Raw genomic sequence first — 23,313 nt, 5'->3', positions numbered from 1 at the left:
ATCAATCTGTATTGACATATCAATAACATTTTTTTGTCCAAATGCACAGATTGACACCTTTGATAATAGACGACTCGTATAGTCGAATTTCGACTACTGCGGGACCACTAGTAATAGATAAATAATAATAGATTTTTGCGTATCATAAATGTAATTAATTTTATTATTCATTTTTATTTTAAATTAGAAATGTTTTGGTTGTATCTACTCTAAAATCTAATTAAAAATAGTAGTTATCTGATTTGTAAATTTTGTATCACATTATTTTCTAGCAGTGATATACTATGTTTTCCTTTGATTTCTATTTAAAAAAAAACGGTCTATGAAGAATTACTTAATATAATTTAAAAAGCCGACTAAATCCAAAAAATCCTCTATCACTAAACATCCAACTACTACATGACATTAAAAACTTTTGGTAGCCCGGGGAGTATATCGGACTTAGCTATGTTTTCTTTTGGCTATTTGTATATTGATATTTCTATAATTTTACAATGGATCTACGACATAAAAGCAACTCTAAGCGGTCCCTTCAACGGGTCCACAGGAAAGGCCGCGGTATGCGAGGGATGGCCACGTCTTGTGAAGTGCTCCACCACCCGAGCTGATGACCACCACCACTCCGCCAAGAGTGTAAACGATCTTTCTACAATATTGATTAGACGTAATTCGTGAACTTGCATTATGATATTCTTTTCTTTTTTATTGCTTAGATGTGTGGACGAACGTCCACACATCTAAGCAAAAACACTTAAAACCAGGTGGGCTCACAGCCCACCTGGTTTTAAGTGGTTACTGGAGCCCATAGACATCTACAAAGTAAATGCGCCACACACCTTGAGATATAAGTTCTAAGGTCTCAAGCATAGTTACAACGGCTGCCCTACCCTTCAAACCGAAACGCATTACTTCTTCACGGCAAAAATAGGCGGGGCGGTGGTACCTACCCGTGCGGACTTACTAGAGGTCCTACCACCAGTAGCTTTAATTTGTCTTTGAAGTCTTTATGGAAAATTATAGTTGGTCTTTGATAGCTTAGCGTCACTAGCTAGTTTTAGATTAACAAGTAAATTCCTTAAAAATCGAATTTAAATGAGTAGGTACCTAATAATATCTTTAATAAATAATATCCTTAATAAATAAAAAGAGATTCGGCATACGTTTTAATTTGTTTGCATATAAACAAAAAAAAACCGGATAACAAACGCTATCACATCAAACGAGTGATGACATTTAACCGGATACAGTTGGAACCGTGATAAACGAGAGCAGCCCCTTTTATCACGCTTACATTGTTTCCTTACAAAGAGGACGACAGCGTGATAAAACAAACCGGATATACCCCGGGGGGAAAATATCCGTTTCAATAACACAATAAAAATTATAGTCACCGTGTGACGTCACGCTTCTTAGCGTTTTATTGAATGTTATACGGATCCGGATATGTGAATTCTGGTTTTGGATGCTTCCAAAAACCAGTGACTTGGCGGTTGAGATAGGCAGGGTGCTGGCTTCTCCTTGATGTATAGGTGAGCTCACGGGGCTCTAACTGGGAGTCTTGCTAACACTGGCCCTAGCAAGAGCCGTGCTTCGCAGAATATACCACCGGATCGGAAACGCGATCCACTGAGAAGATCCGGCGAGTAACTCAGTGGGCTGTGCCTATGGGTTAATTCAGTCGTCGAGCCCTTCGTCACAAGCGACGGGTTCGACGAGGAGGGTGACCGGAGGTTCGCGGGCATAAGTAATAAAATCGTCAATACAAACCTATTATAAAAAAAATTGACGTGTTTACTATCGGATCCTGACAATTTCTAGAGTAATGTATTTATCCGAACTGTCATAATAAACACCCCAAAAACATATCAGCAGTTTAATACTGTAATGACATAACATTGCTTGGCTGCGTATGATCATAAGTTTCTGTAATGTATTAATTTTGTTGAAGTATACCAAAATACCTCATTTTACTGTTCAAAAGGGTACCAATAACTACAAATCGTCGAACGAAAAAACGAAAATTAGTTTTTATTTTTGACTTCTCCCTCGTTCTAAATAGCCGGTCACTTTATAAGGCCCCTGGGTACTGGGTAATTTTCTATTTTAATGAGCATCCACACGCATCTTCGTCACACCGCGTGAGGCGTTCGCTCCTGGCCTTTTCATTTTTCATTGTTATTATTATTTTTTTAATTATATTTTTTGACTTGTTTTTTCCTTTATTGTAAATATTTTAATTTATAAAAAAAAAAAAAGAAAATCTTTGAGAAAAAACAAAAAAAAAAAGCCCGCTGAGTTTGTTTCGCCGATTCTTCTCAGGACTGTGGCTTTTTTTGGAACCGGTGGTAGAGTTAACATTGTTATTGATATTTTGACGTTCAACAAGTTGTCATACTGACATCTAAGTTGAAATAAATGATTTTGAATTTGAATTTGACCTATATGCTAGACCGTATTATTCTCGCGAAAAGGATGCGAAACTCACAACCTTTTTAATCGGTTTAACTGGAAGTAACTATTATAAATAAATTTGTTTGGCTTAGAGTGTACCAGACCTTGACAAATACAACGAATTTATATAATTGTTACGCGCTGGGGTTCGGGATAAATAAAATTCTACCGAAGTACAAATTAAAAACTGTATTAGAACTTAAAACACTCAAAACACTTTACAAACCCTTTAAAATTCTCAATTCGTTTCTTCCGCTTCGCTTCAGGTGTTCCGTTCGCTGTTTCGCTTCGAGTAGTGACTGTATGCCATCTCTACAACGCTTTTATAATCGAGACGAAATTCCTAGAATCGTCGAGAATATTCCACAAAAGTGGAGTATTGCGTTTTTTCCGCTATCTGACAATAGATCGCGTTGTACTTCTCGAGTGTTCGAGATCCTCCGATATTCGATCGACTATTCGGCGATAGATGGCGTTACTCTTACTGGCGTAACATAATATTTGTGACAATCTCGAGAAACTACTCATTACCGGCTAAATGGAAGGAAAGAGGACATGTTCCCGTAATCCCTTGCGTTAGTCAAATCAATTGTGACGACTATGGACTCCAGGATCAATGTCGTTATCCAATGCGCAGAGGACGGGAATGAATGGAGGAAGATAGTCCGACCAAAGAGCTCCGTAAAGGTGTTGACCATCAACACTAAGGAACGCGATGCAAGGAGGAGGATATTTGATGAATAAATTTAAATACCTGGCGACGGGTCTCATCCGATCATCTGGCTCCAAACTAAGATTCCCTATACTACGGAAATGAGAAACCGACAAATAAACTCTTATATACATCTAAATAAGTCGTCGAAGTCGTCGTGGCTTAAAAAGGATAAGACGTCCGGTGCATTTTATTTTTTTTGTTGGATGGGTGGACGAGCGCACAGCTCACCTAGTGTTAAGTGGATACTGGAGCCCATAGACATCTACAACGTAAATGCGCCACCCGCCTTGAGGTATAAGTTCTAAGGTCTCAAGTATAGTTACAACGACTGCCCCACCCTTCAAACCGAAACGCATTACTGCTTCACGGATGAAATAGGAGGGTGGTGGTACCTACCCGTGCGGTCTGACAAGAGGTCATAGCACCAGATCTTAATGCTGGTGACTCCTAAGGGTAACACTACGAAAATGTTCTAAAATGCTTATTTTCTCAATATATTTATAATATATTATTTATATATATTTATATTATTATAATATATATTATAATATATTACGCTAAATTCCATACAGAAAACATATTTGTCTTGAAGTATCGCAGTTTCAGGGCGCTGAATAATATCTTAGTCGTCCGCGACCAAGAAACCTGGCTAAGTAATCGGAACGCCGAAAAGACTCAATATATTAATACGTGAAGCAAAAACTTTGTACCCCTTTTTACGGAAATTGCGCGGACGGAGGAGTATGACATTTCCCACACTTATAGAGAATATAAAGAAGAAGTCCACAATGCTAATATTTTTTTAAATAATGCATAAAATATACATGAAATCAATAAAGAAACCATAACACACACTGCCATGTATTTGACACACACACATATGTATATTATACTCTTTGCTTATTGTCAAACTTTAGTTAATGCTTAAAGTCTGTGGTCAAATTGAAAATAGTTTAAATAGTTTAAATTTATTTTCAATGTTAGATCTTTGTGATGTGGCAGTACTTATTTAAATAAATAAATAAATAAATAAAATAGATTAATATTGTTCGAAATCTGTGATTATAGAAGCATAATAAATATTCTTTAACAATATAATCATAATAATGTTCAAACTTATAATTTCAATTAATTAAAGTCGAATTTCGACTACTGCGGGACCACTAGACAATAAAAAAACGCAAGAGTAAACCGTAAAATGAGTTTTAATTAACCTTAAACATTTAGAGGAAAAATAATTTTGAACGCAACACCGACCATGTTACCTACATAATTTACGTCAGCCCATAAAAAATATTCCCACACACTTATGCGAAGTGAGCGATAAAATAAAGCGGCCGGCAGACCCTGCGGACTGCGCTCTTTTACGGACCCCTAGATCGGACCCCTGTGGATTGCGATAGCCACACATAAACACGGACTATTACGAGGATATTTAGCAAAGTAAGTTTTTAGCATACAGCCCAATGCACGTTTTTGTGTTCTTATCTGTACATTTTACAGAGGTTTCCAATCGGTTTTCTTTCCTTTTTTTTTTCATACCTATGCTGATAGCCTTGAGAGGCTATTTCAGCTTCACCCTAACGTGTGTAGGTGAGCTCACGGGGCTCAAACCGGAGTGTTGCTAACACTGACCCTAGCAAGAGCAGTGCTTCGCAGAATCTACCACCGGATCGGAAACGCGACCCACTGAGGAGATCCGGCGAGAAACTCAGTGGGCTTTTCTTTTCAATAAATTTTAGTTTCACAGCTTTTTTTTATATAGACTTTTTGGCGGAAACGCGAGGAGTGAAGTTGTGTGATGCGTTTTATTTTGTCTATTTAGTGTTTCATCAGGTTTAAATGTGTAATAACAGTGGTTTATTAACTCTTTAAGATCTGTGAAAGTGCACAAATGTGGGAAAATGGAACACTGGACGTAACTTCTCGGGTTTCTCCAAAAAGTCCACTGAAAAAATCTCAATAAATGACCACCATTTTACTGAGGTTATATTTCGTCCCATATCATCTCGTTTCATTTAATTTCATCCCAATTGATTAATGTCTCAAATTAATCATCTTCATTTCATTTTATTTCACTCCCTATTATCATTTTACATAAAGTTAAGGATATAAATTAAAATAAGACATGACTTAATAAAGGTTTTAGTTGCCAGGTCATAAAATCACTTAAAAAAAAAGCTTTTTTATATACACTAGGATATATAATATATAAGCCAATAACCGAGGCAATAAAGACCGTCAAAGACTTGAATATCTGGAGAAGCAAAGGGCATGGAGTGATCAACACTTCAAGATAGAAACACGACCTTCAGGAATGAAAATGCCGACTAAGAAGAAGATGATATGCTAGCGCTTGATAACCTTATTCTGGTGTGACTTTTAAACAACACCCTTCGTATGAGTAATCAGATTTGTAAATGTGTATTTATTGTGGTATAAAAGTAATAAAGTAACTGGGAACATACCACGCACGGTCATCCGGCCGCAAATTAGTATTCCGTGTTTTTATTTATTTATTGCTTAAATGGGTGGAAGAGCTCATAGCCCACCTGGTGTTAAGTGGTTACTCGAGCCCATAGACATCTATAACGTAAATGCGCCACCCACCTTGAGATATAAGTTCTAATGTCTCAGTATAGTTACAACGGCTGCGCCACCCTTCAAACCGAAACGCATTACTACTTCACTGCAGAAATAGGCAGAGCGGTGGTACCTACCCGTGCGGACCTACAAGAGGTCCTACCACCAGTAATGGGTGTACTATGGGTACCAGAGACTGACATACATACTTATTTAAGTTTAAATATATACATACTTTCTCACAAAAATGTACCTCTGTCAAGCCCCAATAAGAAACTCCCAACCATACCATGAGCGAGGATGGAAAATGACCTCGTTGGACACGCGGAATACGGTTGCTCGCTTCTTCACTACTGTGTGCGTACACCTTATCATTTTGTTTGTTGTAGCTCTCTTCTACGGTAAAAAATTTTTCATCCGAAAAAAGAATTTCCTGATATTTTTTTCCCGCGTACCGCTTCAACAAAGCACGGCATCTCTTCAGTCTCAGGTCCATTAGACGAGCATTCAAACGATGTCCTGTTTTTCTTCGATATGCCCGAAGCCCTAAGTCTTCATTTAACACTCTTTTCACCGTGGTTCTGCTTAACCCCATCTGAAGGGCCAACAGTTTCTGCTTACGTTTGGGATTTCTTTGAATTCGCGCCTTCACAGTTTTTATCACTGCTGGAGTCCTAACAGACCGAGGGCGACCACTTCTTGACCTGTCATCTACACTAGAGTCTTCATTATATCGTTTGATGGTACGATAAACGAATCTTTTGGTTATATTGAAAATTTTCAGTATGTTAAAAATTTGAATTGGCGCGTAACCGCAACGACGCAACGCAATAACTGCAACACGGTCTTCTTTAAGCGTCCACTCCATATTTAAAAATGAGTAAAATTCTAAAAGTATATATTTTTATTTTCATGAACAATTCGAAATTCGAATTCAATAAACTTTTTTGTGGCCAGCATTCTAAAAGAAAAGTTTTTACTGTGTGGCAATACTTATGACCTGACTAGTTATATAGATAATGAAGACACAGACAAATAGCAATCAAACCTGTGCATCACAGAATGTTTTCCCGAGGAACTTCAAGTGATGTATCGTAATCAGTGAATTTGCGATATTAAAAAAATTGAAATTTTATGTCGTCCTGGCCTACAGGATAAGACGTCTGGTGCATTCGTATAGTGATACAACTGTACAGGTGTTCGAATCCCGCGGGCAGGTACCAATTTTTCTAGTGAAAAACGTACCTAACAAATGCTCACGAATGAATTCAAACGCGAAGAGAAACATCGTGTGATGAAGCACGCAAAAATTTTAATTTGCATAATTACTGGTGGTAGGATGTCTTGCGAGTCCGCGTGAATACTCGTAGGTATCAACCACCACCCTGCCTATTTCTGCCGTGAAGCAGTAATGCGTTTCGGTTTGAAGGGCGGGGCAAACGTTGTATTGTAAAATACGAGACTTAGAACTCATGTCTCAAGGTAGGTGGCGGCATTTACGTTGCTAATGTCCTATATGCTCCGGTAACTACTTAACATCGGGTAGGCTGTTAGCTCGTCCACACATCGAAGTTATACAAAAGAAAAGGATGAATAAATAAATGCCTGTGATCTTCCGTTTTTGGAATGTTTTCGTCTTATCAATTAATCGCTTCCATGAAAGACAGAAAGACGATATAACTTTCGAGATTCCAATGAATATTTAATTTTCTCCAGTAATTCTGCTTTTCTTGAAATTCCGTTATTTTGATTTAGAACTAGCTGATCCGGCAGACTTCGTAGTGACTCAATCGATAAATAAAATACCTAAACTTTTGTATAAAATAAACTTAAAACAAACAAAAGGAATCCGTCCGACGGGGGACACATCAAAGCGAAAACACTATTGTTATTTCTATTTAATTCTGAGCATTTTCATATTTATTTATTATACCTTTTAAACCTTTTCTGGACTTCCACAAATAATTCAAGACCAAAATTAGCCAAATCGGTCCAGCCGTTCTCGAGTTTTAGCGTGACTAACGAACAGCAATTCATCTGATATACAAAATTCTCGTGTCACAATGTTCGTTCCCATACTCCTCCGAAACCGCTTGACCGATTCTCATGAATTTTTTTATGCATATTCAGTAAGCCTGAGAATCGGCTACTATCTATTTTTCTAACCTTTAAGGGTTAAGGGGTTTTCACACCAAAAAAAATTGTTTACTATTTTGATTTTAAAAAAAAATTTCATGTTTGCTGTTTTGTTATTTTTAAACAACATTACCTCATCGTTCACAGCGCTCCAAGCCTTTTTCACTCATATTCCACATCCTTATACTTTTTTTTTCTACACTAGAAATTCTCTAGAAATCTTATATATGGCAAGACAACGTTTGCCGGGTCAGCTAGTTTTTATATATAAATGACGCTTTCAGTTACTCTCTTTATCAACACTTCAAGAAAGTGTAATGTAGTTAGACAATGTATTGATAGTATAACGCATACTCTATTCTTGAAGTTGACCACAGAAAGGCGATTGGTAAATAAACGTACAGGACTACATTTAACAACTGCTCGCTAAGGATAAAGAAGAAATGCATGCTGCTAAATTAAAATGGTCTGGTGTTTTCATTTCATACTCTATAAAATGTTTCTAGGTATCGTAGGGCATGCGGGTTGGCAATCGCAATGTGGTGTTGATCAATGATATTGTCAATGTCAATATCATTGTTATGTCAATGATACTGGGAGAACGCTGCTGCCCATTCTCTGGATAATCCTTGAGTCGCCTCTTACGGCATCCACGGGACAAGAAGGGAGGGTTTTTCATATTTGAGGCTGACAACAAACGGACAATGACATGGTAGTGCCTCACTATAGGCTTTATCAGAAGGCTTTAAAGACACCCAAAGAGCAATGGAGAGGGCTATGGAGGGCTCGGAGTTTCCCTGTAGTTTCCTTTCGGTTTGAAGGGTGGGGCAGCCGTCGTAACTATACTGAGACCTTAGGATTTATATCTCAATGTGGGTGGCGCATTTACGTCGTAGATGTCTATGGGCTCCAGTAACCACTTAACACCAGGTGGGCTGTGAGCTCGTCCACCCATCTAAGGAATAAAAAAAAAACTCTTCTCTAAAAAAAATCTATCTGGTAACAAACAATACTTATTAGTATAACTTATAACGACATAAACTGCAAACTGTAAAATTTAGTTAGAGGCTCAAACTAGCTTGCAATAAAATAAAACTTCTCCGCGGTGTGGCATGCCTTTGGTATTGCTGTTGACAACAACAAACTGGTAGCATTCATTGTTTTGTATACGATTTGCCAGTCCGCCATCGAAGGCGATAGAAAACAATTTGTAACTACGATATAAAAAAACCATTATCGAATCGGTTAGTGAACCTAAAAACCGGATGAATAATATTTTTAGGTCGAAAAATTGCGATGTCGAACCGGATAACCAGATAAATTGCCCGGTTTTCTAGCCCCAGTTCGTTAGTAATTTATGATTGAACCGGATATTGAGTTTTCTTTTCGAGTGCTGACGTTTAAATTTAAGGAAATTTCGATATTTTCGAGGGCCTTGCGCCGTTATAATTAGAAAATTGGTAACTCAATTAAAATATATGTGGGATCGCGGTGCACAATGAAATTAGGGAATTTGTTAAATTTTATTTAATCATCAGTTCACAAAAATATACGTCTTTTCTTGTTTCGTCTTAATCAATCTGTCACTTATACTTCATGCACCATCTGTCATCTGTCAGGTCGGTGTGGCCAATGGTTACACCTAAATATTCCCACACGGCCGTCCTGCTCAGTCGTCTGTCCCAGATGACTCGTACTCGACAGCATCAGCGACCCAAGGTTTCATCATATCCGCGGAGCTACTGGTGTGATGGGGTCCTTCACCTTGACCAATCCTCTGGAGATCATAACGGTCGTTCCTCTTCTTTTTTACGACTTCATAAGGTCCTAAGTATCTTGGATGCAGTTTGTAGCCTTGCACAAATTGTGTCCTCTTGATAGCAACAAGATTTCCTACTTCATATTCTCTGGGTTTCCTTCGTCTTCGGTTAAAATTTCTTCTATTCTCATCTTGAATTTTTTGTATGTTCTCCCTTGCTTTCTTCCTCAAGTCTTCTCTTTCATCACAGAAAAATTTAAGATTCTCTTCATTAATTAAATTGTAGATAGCTTCATTTTTATTATTAATTTTGACTCCTGTCAGTAATTCAAAGGGTGACATCTTAATGCTTCTTTGAAATGAACCATTTAAGCATCTCTGGATATTACTGATGTGTTTGTACCACTTGGTGGGATCATCTGCTGATAATTTACTTAGAGCATCAATTATTATCTGATGGACTCTCTCAACCTGACCATTACCTCTAGGTTGGCCAGTAGTAATAATGTGATGTAAGATTCCTTCAGTTTCACAAAATTCTTTAAAAGTGTTGGATGTAAAGGAGGAACTTCTGTCACTAATAATCCTCTGTGGTGAACCAAAAGTCTGTTGTTGAATCTTCAGTTTGTCAATAACTTCATCAGTGGACAAAGTCTTTGTTGGGTAAATCCATGTAAATTTTGTGAACCCATCTACAACTGTGAATATGTACTTGTAATTCTTATTTGTTGATGTCAACGGTCCCTAATGGTCAATATGGTAAGTAGATAGTGGTATGTCTCCTTTGTCTATGGCATGCAGAAAACCTTCGGATTTTCCCTTTTTATGTGAAATTAAAATACACTCTATGCAGTTTTCTAATACTGATTTGATCTTATCTTTCATGTTTTCAAAGTAATAGTTTCTGGAAATCAACTCTTCTGTTTTAATTAATCCAAAATGTCCCTTGTCATGATTTTTTCTAATAATTTCATTTTGCATTTTCTTAGGTACCACCATTAATTTTTTTCCATCTTTTATTTTCCATAATATTCCAGCTTCAATCATAAAGTCATCATAATGTTCTTTTTCTAATACCTTTAATTCAACTTTGGATTCTTTACAACATTTTCCAGGGTCATATTCTGTCAGTATTTTCTCAATCTGATCTTTATATTTGAAATTTCCTATAATCATTGGTTCCTCAGTCTGATCCTCTAACATTGTGAGTTGTAAAATTCTTTTAGCAGAAATAACACCAGACTTAAAACTGAGTTCTATGTCCTGTAATATTGGGTTCCCTATTATTACATCAACTGGTATTTTGTCATCTTCGATGATATAGAACGTTGCTTCACATTGGCAACCATCAATCTCAATTCTTGGAGTACATGAGCCTCTTGTATGTACCTCACAGTCACCAATGCCTGTCAGGCTTTGTACTAAATCAGGATGGTAGTTACAAGTGTCGCCATGTATTTGACTAAATGTAGATTCATTCATTAGGTTCACATCACTGCCAGTGTCAATAAGTGATTTTACCATAACATTATTGATCATAACTTCTTTGTAGGGTGCTTGGCTATCATTCTTCTTGTTACATTTTATTTCTAGAGTCTTCTTTATATTTTTGGGACAGTCAGTTGACTTATGTCCAAAGTCATTACAACGGAAGCACTTTATTCCTTTAGAGCAGCCTGAAGATTCATGATCTAGGTCTCCGCAGTTGAAACATCTCTTCTTAGGTAATGGTTTCTTCCATCCAGATGTTGTAGGCTTGGATGTTGTTGATTGATTATAAGCTTTGTTTGACGTTCGACATTTCTTCTTTATTTCAGCATATAAATCAAGTTTTTTCCTAAATTCTTTGATGTTGGAAGCCCCATATAGTATAGTTTTATTCATTTCATTGTCAGGGATGCCATCAATGATGTATTCCATTAGGGCGTCATCTTCAATATTTCCGAGTACTGCTAGTTCTTTGAGTTGCAAAAAATATTGTTGGTAGGTTTCACCTGGTTTCATCTTCCTATTTGATATGGTCTTGTGAATGGCTGCGCTGTTCAGATGTAGTCCAAATTCCTCTTTTAATCCCGTTTTCAAGAGTTCCCATGTAGTCGTACCAGTCAAAGATCTCAGGAACAATTTTGCTGTCCCCTTCAAAAGCCTTTTTGCGTAGATCAGTTTTTCAATGCCTGTCCATTGCATGAGATTAGCGATATCTTCAAAATCCTTTATAAACGTATCCACGCCGTATGCATCGTCACCAGAAAATGCAGTCATAGATTTTTCTAATTCGCAGAAGGAAATTTGTGGAGCAGGTTCGGCAAAGCATTCTTCGTCTTCTTTAGCACCCTTCCGAGGCATTTTACTATCAATAGAATTCTTTGTAAACGTCTTCCACGTGAAATTTGAAATGTGAAAATACCCTCACTTTTTCCCGTGTGCGTAGTCTTTGTTCGCAACTTTTGTACACTGATCACCGATCTTGATGTCTATTTCGATCCCGGACGAGCCCCCAAAGTTTTGTGGGATCGCGGTGCACAATGAAATTAGCGAATTTGTTAAATTTTATTTAATCATCAGTTCACAAAAATATACGTCTTTTCTTGTTTCGTCTTAATCAATCTGTCACTTATACTTCATGCACCATCTGTCATCTGTCAGGTCGGTGTGGCCAATGGTTACACCTAAATATTCCCACATATATATAAATGTTTTCTCTATTAGACTATGGTAAAATCCCATATCTAATAGCGAATCTCCATCCAGTAGTTTTTGCGTGAAAAAGTAACAAACATTCTTACATTCTTACAACATACATCCATACATCCATACATTCTTACACACAATGTAAATACTAAAGATAATCACATGAAGAAAATATACTAAGCTAAGTCTGGTCAAACGGTGCATTCACGTCAACATCGACTCCAAAGCAAAATATCCATGTATTTGGAGGGATCAGCGGGAGTGTGTATGTATTACGAGCTGCTAAATGGACCGAAATTAAAAAATTACCGGCTCCTGCAAGGGTCGCAACCCTTAGTTTGCGCACCACTGGTCTAAAGGATTAGACGCCGGCTTTGCTCGTGTCAAATGACGTAAAACCAGTGATCCCCAAATATTAGGTGATATGTTTGAAGTCGTCATGGCCTAAAGGATAAGACGTCCGATACATTCGTATCTAGCGATACACCGGTGTTCGAATCCCGCTGGCAAATACCAATGGTACCAATTTTTCTAATGAAATACGTACTTATTAAATGTTCACGATTGACTTCCACGGTAAAGGAATAATACCTATCGTGTAATAAAAATCAAACCCGCAAAATTATAATTTGCGTACCTAATTACTGGTAGGACGTCTTGGGAGTCCGCACGGGTAGGTACCAGGGTTTCTGTCGTCAAGCAGTAATGCGTTTCAGTTTGAAAGGTGGGGCAGTCGTTGTAACTATACTGAGAACTTAGAACTTATATCTCATTGTAGATGGCGGCATTTACATTGTAGATGTCTATGGGCTTCAGGTGGGCCGTGAGCTCGTCCACCCACATAGGCAATAAAAAAAACAAATTGGATGAAAGACGTTATATTCAAATAAAAAATTGAAAATCAAATGTTACGTTTCCAGATAGGATGTTTATTATTATTATCTTTTGCGTATCCAATTGGTAATTGAAGTCGAACGAGCTTTGAGAACTTTCAATGAATGAAAACTACTATAAGAACCCTTAAATAATAAATAAATAAATGTTTACGAACAATCACGCCACGTTAACTGGTCCCGTGATAAGTTCGTAAAGAACTTGTGTCACAGGTACCAGATAACGGATATAAATGTAGGATTTTTATTATACACATACATATATTTAATATACATCCATAACCCTGGAAAAGACATTTTATATTTATCATACAAACATCCTCCCTTGGCGGGATTCGAACCCGCGACCCCCTTGTGTAGCGACCATGTCACTTACCACTACACCAGACGGCCGTTAAAATAGAATATAATAGAATGTAATAGAATATAATAAAATAAAATAGAATTTTGTTCTGTTTCGTAGGCGATTATTCAAACTATATAAACATAATTAAAACGATTGTTATCTTGCCGTCTTCCGTGACCAAGAAAGCTGTGCAGTATTCGAAATGTCTATGCCTTGCTCTGCCCCTGGCATTGCTGAAGTCCACGGGCGACGGTAACCACTCACCATCAGGCGGGCCGTATGCTTTGGTCTTCCTCTTATCCCTCTTCTTCTCTGGAGGCGACGGAGTCTGACATAACCCGGTCTGTGAAAATCCCTCTCGATCGGGAAGTCGTAATCGGATTCCCCAGCGTTAAAAAAAAAATTATGCCATAAGCTCGTCTGCCTACAAGGGCAATAAAATAAATGTCGGAATTAATATAACTAGAGGTCCCGCAGTAGTCGAAATTCGACTATAATTAATTGGAATTGTAAGTTTGTACACTATTATGATTGTAGTTTATACTTCTATAATCACAAATTTCGCCAAGACTACACTATAAAAAATATTAACACAGACAAACAATATTTTATCTATTCTCAATTTGATAACAGACGTCAAGAACAAAAGTTTGACAATAAATGTTATGCATGCGTGTGTGCGTCAAATACATGGTACATAGTGTGTGTAATGTTTTCTTTATTGATTTAATGTATCTTTTATGCATTATTTAAAAAAAAATTAGCATTGTGCACTTTTTCTCTATGTTCTCTTTAGGTGTGGAAAATTTCATACTCCTCCGTCCGCGCAATTTCCGTAAAAAGGGATACAAAGTTTTTGCTTCGCGTATTAATATATAGATGACAATTAAAAAAAAAACGAGATAAATCCGTTAAATTAGCTTAAAGCTATTGCAAAGAATCTTTTATCAACTTATGCAATTACAATTAGACAATAATAACAATGTAATATTAAAACAATAATAAAAATAAGACCAAGCTATATTTATAAACATTAACAAAAGCAAAACATTAACTGTCCCCTTCACGCTCATAAGCTAGACCGCGTGAGGAGAGAGAGATGGGCAGACTCTTAATGATGCTCATGCAGCGCGACGTCACGCCGCGCGCTTATTCACAAACACTACACCAGCGCAACGTGTGAATGTGTTGAACGCGAGCTACATACTACACAGTAGGCGTAGTGGGGTGTCAGGTTATTTTCGTTACAGAATTTCTTAATTCAGTCCCCGCGCTCAAGGCCCGCGATAGAAGCTATGCAATAGCTTAAAAACACGAGATAAATCCGTTAAAGTAGCTTTCATTATGGCTTAAATGAAATTCATTCGCGGGAAAAGTAATAATATGATGAATTTATAAAGCCCGGATATGGTACGGCGCGTCGCTCTTGAGTGGTCAATCATTCCGGTTATCCGGTTCGAGCACTCATGGTTTATGTCCGGGCCGGGTCATATATTTTACGGGTAAAGCGCTCATTCGGGCATGAGTCAGCACTCTGCTATCGTGTAACTCGGCCGGAAATTAATTGGTCGGTAATTCATTTTGATTTAATTTTCCGATAATTATTAATCTATCTATACTAATATATAAATCTACAGTAGTTTTTACGGATGTTCCGTTATGAATTCGATGTTTATTGAAAATTTGTAACCCATTAATGTCGGGAAGTTGAAGCGATTGACATTTTGAGATATAAGGCAGAAATTACAATAGGTCAATCTTTAAGCCTTTGACTACTCTGTAGGTCATCGGTACCCTACGCGGCGCACTGAAGTAATTACGTCGATTTCTGTTACCAAGGCGCCGGAATATCTAGTAGACTCTGGGAAAGACGAATCCGAAAATACTGAGAATGAGTTTATTTCTAAGAGACATCTATACTAATATATAAATATACAGCGGTTTTTATAGTTATAACTACTGAACCGTGCATCCGATTGACTTGAAACTTGGTATCCATGTAGAAAATACATGTACTTAAAGGATAGGGTAATATCTATATGAGTGTTGGACTCCCTAATAATAATGACAAAACATAATAATGTTAATTTTAAATGTCCAGCGAAGCGGGCGAGTACGGCTAGTATCTTTATATGTTTAAAAATATAAATTATAATTGATCATAATTATAGTAATCGGCAAACTTCTTGTGCAAATGACCTTGACTGCGCAGAACCGAATTTTAGATCACTTTGGTGGTGAGGGTGAGGCGCGACGGCAGGGGAAATCGTATCGAGCGCGTTATTGGTAGATCAGTCGAACCTTGCGTCCCGCACCGCGCCTTCGTTCCGCTTGCTCCCAAAAGTACGCTTGCGTACAGTGGAAAGTCTATCGTTATTAATCGTTAAGTTATTTGTTATAATTGAGTCGTCTATTATCAAAGGTGGCAATCTGTGCATTTGGACAAAAAATTTTTATTGATATGTCAATACAGATTGATTTGAATATAATCGTCTCCTTCAAAGAATACGGTTCAAAACCTGCATTAAATAAAGGTTAATAGTTAACCTGTTATTTATCTAAGATGTCGTTCCGAAGAGTTTTGTGACTGCCGATGGAATACAAAGTCAATAATTCGTTTTTCTGATTTACCAATCATTGTCCAAAAGTCAGATTGCCGCCTTTGATAATAGACGACTCAATTGCATGTGGACTTTGTTGCCTATTTGTTGAGTGTTTGTTGATTTTTTATAAAACATACACTATGCCGTGACAAACTGGTGTAGTACTTAAAAGAAAGGGTAGAAAATTTGTGTACGACGTATATTGCTTCATTATAATACAGGGGAAGAATGATATGGAAAAATTAAAACAGACTTCGGAAGCAACAAAAACATCAGTGAGTATACTGTTAGGTGCATTATTAACGAAGCTAAAGGCTCTGGCTTGCTCGCCGTGTTTCGGACTCCGGGTAAGAAAAGATCAGGGAAGAAGAAAGTTACCGGAATGGATAGTTTCGTTCAATCTGTAATAAAAAGATGTAATCATAATAACTACATAACAAGCAGCGAAACTCCGTACCGTAGAAAGGCTTCGAAAAATTTAAAGAAGATATAAATTTTAATGGCTCGGAATGAAGCTTACGACGAATTATGAAAGAGCTAGGCTTCAGATGGAAAAAAAGAACAGAAAATAATCGGAAGCTGGTAAATGAAAAAAGTAACATTCGATTACTACGAATCGAATATCTTCAAAAAATAATTAATTATAGACAAAAAAGAAGACCGAATCGACCGAGTTGTAAACTACGCCGATGAGCCCTATGTCGACTCATCACGATGATAGCGACTCGGGTGATGAAAACAGTGATGATGATGATGGTCAAGATTATGATAACGAAAAAAAAATTACAAATACCAGCTTCGCTTTAACTGAACCAAGACCTGGCAACAGCTCTAGTTTTTACTTAATAGAAGGAATATCTATTTTACCCCAAGATTAAATTATTACAATTATTAACCTATATGTTTTGTTGATGTTCTAATAAATATATAAATAAATACATATGTTGATTTTAATAATTTAATAGCATTATGACGCAGAGTAAGTAATGTTTTTGCACGTGAGTGTACCATGCGCAAACTTACCCCCACTACGTCAACAAATGCTCAAGAAGTTTGCCGGTTATTATACAAGCTGCGTTACTGGTAATAGGACGTCTTGTGAGTCCGCATGCGTAATCTATAAAATATATTAATACGTGAAGCAAAAACTTTGTATCCCTTTTTACAAAAGTTGCGCGGACAGAGGAGTATGAAATTTTCTACACTTATAGAGAATATAGAGAAGAAGTGCACAATGCTAATATTTTTTTTTAAATAATGCATAAAAGACATTAAATCAATAAAGAAAACATAACACACACTACATACCATGTATTTGACGCACACACGCATGCATACTATTTATTGTCAAGCTTTTGTTCTTGACGTCTGTTGTCAAATTGAGAAAAGATTAAATATTGTTTGTCTTTGTTAATATTTTTTATGGTGTAGTATTGGCGAAATTTGTGATTATAGAATTATAAAATACAATCATAATAGTGTACAAACTTACGATTCCAATTAATTATAGTCGAATTTCGACTACTGCGAGACCACTAGTATAATGTAATAATGTAATGTAATAATAACGTAACCGTAATGCGTTTCGATTTGAATGGCGGGGCAGCTGTTGTACTGTAAAAACTGAGGGCTTAGAACTCATATCTCAAGGTAGGTGGCGGCATTTACGTTGTAGATGTCTATGGGCTTCGGTACGCACTTAACATCAGGTGGACCGTAGGTTCGTCCACCAACCTAAGCAATAAACAAACTGGCTGTTAACATAAAGGGTGTGTGGGTTAATTCTGAGTCAAATTTTGATTATAATAATTAACAATTTGTATTAGGGCTTAGATATTAGGGTATGTTTGTATTAGGCTTACGTCTTGTGTTAATGTAGCAAAAATCGCTTTGTCATATCTGGCTACAACTTAACACCAGGTGGAAGTCGAGATAGTAAAAACATGACATTTTAGCTCTTCCATAAAACAAATAACGCTGTTTGTATAGCTAGCTGACCCGGCAGACTTCGTAGAGCCTCAATCGATAAATAAAAGACCTAAACTTTTGTATAAAATAATCTTAAAACAAACAAAAGGAATTTTCATATTTATCTACCTTTTAAACCTTCTCTGGACTTCTACAAATAATTCAAGACCAGAATTAGCTAAATCGGTCGAGACGTTCTCGAGTTTTAGCGAGACTAACGAACAGCAATTCATTTTTATATATTATATAGATTTTCGTAACTTTTTTCTTCTTCTTTTTATAAATTGTATTAGATAACGTTCACTAAAAGATAGCATCTACGGAGCTAAATAACAATTCGTTTTTTTCGTGTCCATTCAGTTCAAACATCACGACGATGGTACGCGAATATGTATAGACTTTTTTTTTATTGCTTAGATAGGTGGACGAGCTCACAGCCCACCCGGTGTTAAGTGGTTACCGGAGCCCATAGACATTTACAACCCAAATGCGCCACCCACCTTGAGATATAAGATCTCAGTATAGTTACAACGGCTGCCCCACCCTTCAAGCCGCAACGCATTACTGCTTCACGGCAGAAATGGGCGGGGTGGTGGTACCTTACCGTGCGGACTCACAAGAGGTCCTACCACCAGTAATTACGCAAATTATAATTTTGCGGGTTTGATTTTTATTACACGACGATATTCCTTCACCGTGGAAGCCGATCGTGAACATTTGTTTAAAAACTCTTTGTATTGTGCGATGTATGATTTTTGTCCAGTAGAAAGATAATAGATTAATTGACGAACTTTTGCTAGTTATGAGCGTGCTTACGTAAACAATTAAAGTTGCGATCTGCTCTCACCCGATCACCTTATAGCGAGTAGGTGAAGTAAACAATCTGCATTCCTAGTATCCCATTAGGTGTACGTCATAACCCTGTGCTGGGAGTACAAGCCCGTGCGTATTGGATATTATCGAAGCGAGCGGAATCGATTTTTTTTCCTGGTGGTTAGGACCTCTTGTGAGAGTAGGTACCACCACCCTGCCTATTTCTGCCGTGAAGCAGTAATACGTTTCGGTTTGGAGGGTGGGGCAGCCGTTGTAACTATAATTGAGACCTTAGACCTTATATCTCAAGGTGGGTGGCGCATTTACGTTGTGGATGTCTATGGGATCCAGTAACCACTTAACACCAGGTGGGCTGTGAGCTCGTCCACCCATCTAAGCAATAAAAAAAATCCTACCTAAGCCGACAGCCTTGAGAGGCTATTTCAGCTTTTCCTTGACGTAGGTGTAGGTGTAGGTGAGGTCACGGTGCTCAAACGTTAGCAAACGGCCAGTGTTAGCAAACGGGAGGGTTGCTAACACTGGCCCTAGCAAGAGCAGTACTTCGCAGAATCTACCACCGGATCGGAAACGCGACCCACTGAGAAGATCCGGCGAGAAACTCAGTGGGCTGTGTCTGTGGGTTAATTTACTCGTCGAGCCCTTCGTCGTAAGCGTTCGCGAGGACGGTGACCGGTGCTTGAGGTACTTAAAAGCACCGTTAATTGATCAGGGGGATCCGTCATGACGTGTTTAGGGCGACCTCGACTGAGGGAAGTCGTTTGAAGTCGTCGTGGCCTAAAGGATAAGACGTCCGGTGCATTCGTGTTGAGCGATGCACCGGTATTCGAATCCCGCAGTCGAATACTAATTTTTCTAATGAAATACATACTTAAAAAATATTCACGAATGACTTCCACGGTGAAGTAATAATATCGTGTAATAAAAATCAAACCCACAAATTTATAATTACGTATAGGTAGAACCTCTTTTGAGTCTGCACGGGTAGGTACCACCACCCTACCTATTTCAGCCGTAAAGCAGTAATGCGTTTTGGTTTGAAAGGTGGGACAGCCGTTGTAACTATACCGAGACCTTAGAACTTATATCTCAAGGTGTGTGGCGGAATTTGGATTGTTCATGTCTATAGGCTTCCCTGTTAACTTAATACCAGGTGGGCGGTCAACTCGTTCACTGGTTTGAGAAATATAAAAACACTGACATTAAAAATGAATGCACTTACATAGAAATCAGTTTAAAACAAAAACAAAAGTACCCCGAATAATTTGATAATGAACATATTACGTCAAAATTAAACAACAATGTTTTGATGAACTTTCTTTTACAAGCGCATCACCTCCCGAAGAGGCATCATCAATGTACCTACAATCGATTGTCTTAAGAACGTTAAAATCACCATCCCAATACCTTGAACTCTATTCAAGAACAAATTTGATAGGACAATCAAAGCAAATTAGACAAATCACGATCAAACGATTTTTATCACAAGATATATGTATACAAAAATAGCAGAAACACTTACCGGCCATCAGCGAAACAGCGAGCACTAACGACAACAACAAATAATATCTCAACATGTTTTATTTTGTTATTTCAACACACAATTTACATGGACATTTTATATGCGAGGCGTGCGCTCACACCGCGCGCTTCACTGCGAATAAAGCCACTCCCGTAGCACCCCGGGAATCGAGACATTCGCGACACACAGCTACGCAGTTAGACGCTCTTTGTTACAAACACTGCCATTGGAAAATGTATTGGGAAAAATCTTGATTGAAACCCGACAACACACAACGAGTACGCGCTATAAGCACTTTTTTTTATTGCTTAGATGGGTGGACGAGCTCATAGCCCAATGATTACTGAAGCCCGTAGACATCTACAACGTAAATGCGTCACCCACCTTGAGATATAAGTTCGAAGGTCTTAAGTATAGTTACAACGTCTGCCTCACCCTTCAAACCGAAACGAATTACTGATTCACGGCAGAAATAGGCAAGTTGGTGGTACTTATCCGTGCGGACTCACAAGAAGTCCTACCACCAGTAAAAACATATAAGCTGAATTTCACATATGAACAGAGTTTATTGAAGTGAAACTTCTTTAAGCGCGTTGAGAATAAAATTTAACTCAGTTTCGTTACGGCTAGAGAGAAAAGATACACTTTAGGAAGAGCGAGAGTGAGAAAATAGACAGAGCGTCTCGCTAACCACTCGACCGCGCACAGAGGAAAAAGACAAAGCGAGTTAGTTCGTTTTCTTCCACACAGCATTCCCTATTGCAAGAGAATTTTGATTTAAGAATGAAAAATGAAGAAAACCACAATTCTTCACCGAAAAAGAAGTTTCACTTCTTTCACGTGCACCAAGTTGCACACGCACCATTTTTTTTTATCCCAATATTTTACCTCAAATTTTGATATTGCTAGAATTTGCAATGCAACTCTATTTAACTGTAAGAAGAGAAGGGGCTTCCACCATCAGCTTTAGATTTTGGGAACAAGTTTAAACTACGGTACCTAGGTTATCCGTCTCTGGAGATACGACGAGAATCCGATAAAGTTCATCTTCGCTATTTTTGCTGCGTCAACCCCTCCCCCGCAGTGCGGTGTCTTCGTCGCAAATTCAATAAATTGACGATCTGTTAGCTTCAACATTGGATCGTGGCACACCACATCCGACTTCTACGAGAGCAGTATTTCGTGGAAATGTACGACAGGATGCTAGAGTAAGAGCTCCTGCCTTTCCGCTTGAACCCAGCGCCGTCGAGTGGGGGAAGGAAGGAATTGATGACCAATGCAGACCCAAAAATACCAATTTTTTTTTGTATTGCTTAGATGGGTGGACGAGCTCACAGCCCACCTGGTGTTAAGTGGTTACTGGAGCCCATAGACATCTACAACATAAATGCGCCACCCACCTTGAGATATAAGTTTTAAGGTCTCGAGTATAGTTACAGTGGCTGCCCCACCCTTCAAACCGAAATACATTACTGCTACACGGCAGAAATAGGTACCACCACCCTGCCTATTTCTGCTCTGAAACAGTAATGCGTTTAGGTTTGAAGGGTGCGGCAGCCGCTGTAACTATACTGAGACCTTAGAACTTATATCTCAAGGTTGGTGGCGCATTTACGTTGTAGATGTCTATGGGCTCCGGTAACCACTTAACACCAGGCGGGCTGTGAGTTCGTCCACCCACATAAACAATTAAAAAAAAATGTTAGGGTTCAGCGAAGCACTGCTTTTGCTAGGGCCAGTGTTGGCAAATTCTCTCAGGTTGAGTCTGTGAGCTCACTAACCGTCAGTAAGTAATTTTTTTTTATTGCCCTTGTAGGTAGACGTTCATACGGCCCACCTGATGGTGAGTGGTTACCGTCACCCATGGACTTCACCAATGCCAGGGGCAGAGCCAAGCCGCTGCCTACCGCTTAATACTCTCCACAAGCCTCTTTTGAAGAAGGACATGTCATAGCGCTCGGGAACCACCCTGGAGGGGAGCTCATTCCATAGCGGGATGGTGCGTGGCAAAAAAGACCTCTGGAAACGCACTGTCGATGAACGCAGCGGTTCCAGATGATATGGATGAACTCTGCTCCGATGGCGGGAGGTGCCACGATAAAAAGGCGATGAGGGGATCATCTCAAACAATTCCTCAGAGCATAATTGGAATAGCTCCTTAGGCTACCAGCGAATAGGGAGGACAAAAAGCAATCGGGCGCTTCATTGTCTAGAGGCGGCTTCGTCCACGATTAAACGAAATTGTCTAATAAAAACGCACAATTCGCGTGGGTCTCCGCAAATTATTGGCAACACATTCGAAATAATTTTGTTGTAATTGCCGCAATCGGGATACAGTAACCTACGTTCGGCGCGAAGAAGCCAGGGCGGTCTTATTAACTCTGGATAGCGCAACTGGAAGGCTACCGAAGCCCGCTGTGTGATAAGACTTGATGGTAATGACGGCTCGACCCACCATCGAGAGCCGTGATCAGTGTAGGTACTTAGTGAGAGTATTTTAACGTTCTCGATAGCGTAAAAGTTAACTCAAATTTGTATGGAGTTGGAATGTTTGCCTACGTTTGCCGCTAGGGGCGCTGTTAAGCTAGCACTACAATAAGCACACGGCAACGTAATTGGAGACCAGTGATACTGCCTTTTTTTTCCTACCTATGCTGATAGCCTTGAGAGGCTATTTCAGCTTCGCCCTAACATGTAGGTGAGCTCACGGGGCTCAAACCGAAGTGTTGCTAGCACTGGCCCTAGCAAGAGCAGTGCTTCGTAGTATCTACCACCGGATCGGAAACGCGACCCATTGGGAAGATCCGGCGAGAAA

The 23,313-nt window shown here is 38.5% G+C and overlaps 1 protein-coding gene across 2 annotated transcripts in view; it reads right to left on the bottom strand.

Moving 5' to 3' along the window:
- LOC101741571 (protein lev-9) overlaps positions 1-20,702 on the bottom strand; it is a 137,150-nt gene extending 116,448 nt beyond the window's left edge. Inside the window, exon 1 of one of the 2 annotated variants that reach the window (XM_062674447.1) lies at positions 20,499-20,702. In XM_062674447.1, coding sequence (XP_062530431.1) covers positions 20,499-20,553 — 55 coding nt within the window. In that variant the 5' untranslated portion in view covers positions 20,554-20,702. The remainder of the gene's footprint in view (positions 1-20,498) is intronic. The other variant, XM_012690250.4, reaches the window with a different exon arrangement.
- Positions 20,703-23,313: the final 2,611 nt, after the last annotated feature.

Source organism: Bombyx mori, chromosome 20 (genome assembly GCF_030269925.1).
Source record: "Bombyx mori chromosome 20, ASM3026992v2".
In the NCBI taxonomy this organism is placed as follows: domain Eukaryota; kingdom Metazoa; phylum Arthropoda; class Insecta; order Lepidoptera; family Bombycidae; genus Bombyx; species Bombyx mori.
The sequence above is the reverse complement of the archived record's forward strand: the minus strand, read 5'-3'. Positions and strand labels throughout refer to the sequence as shown.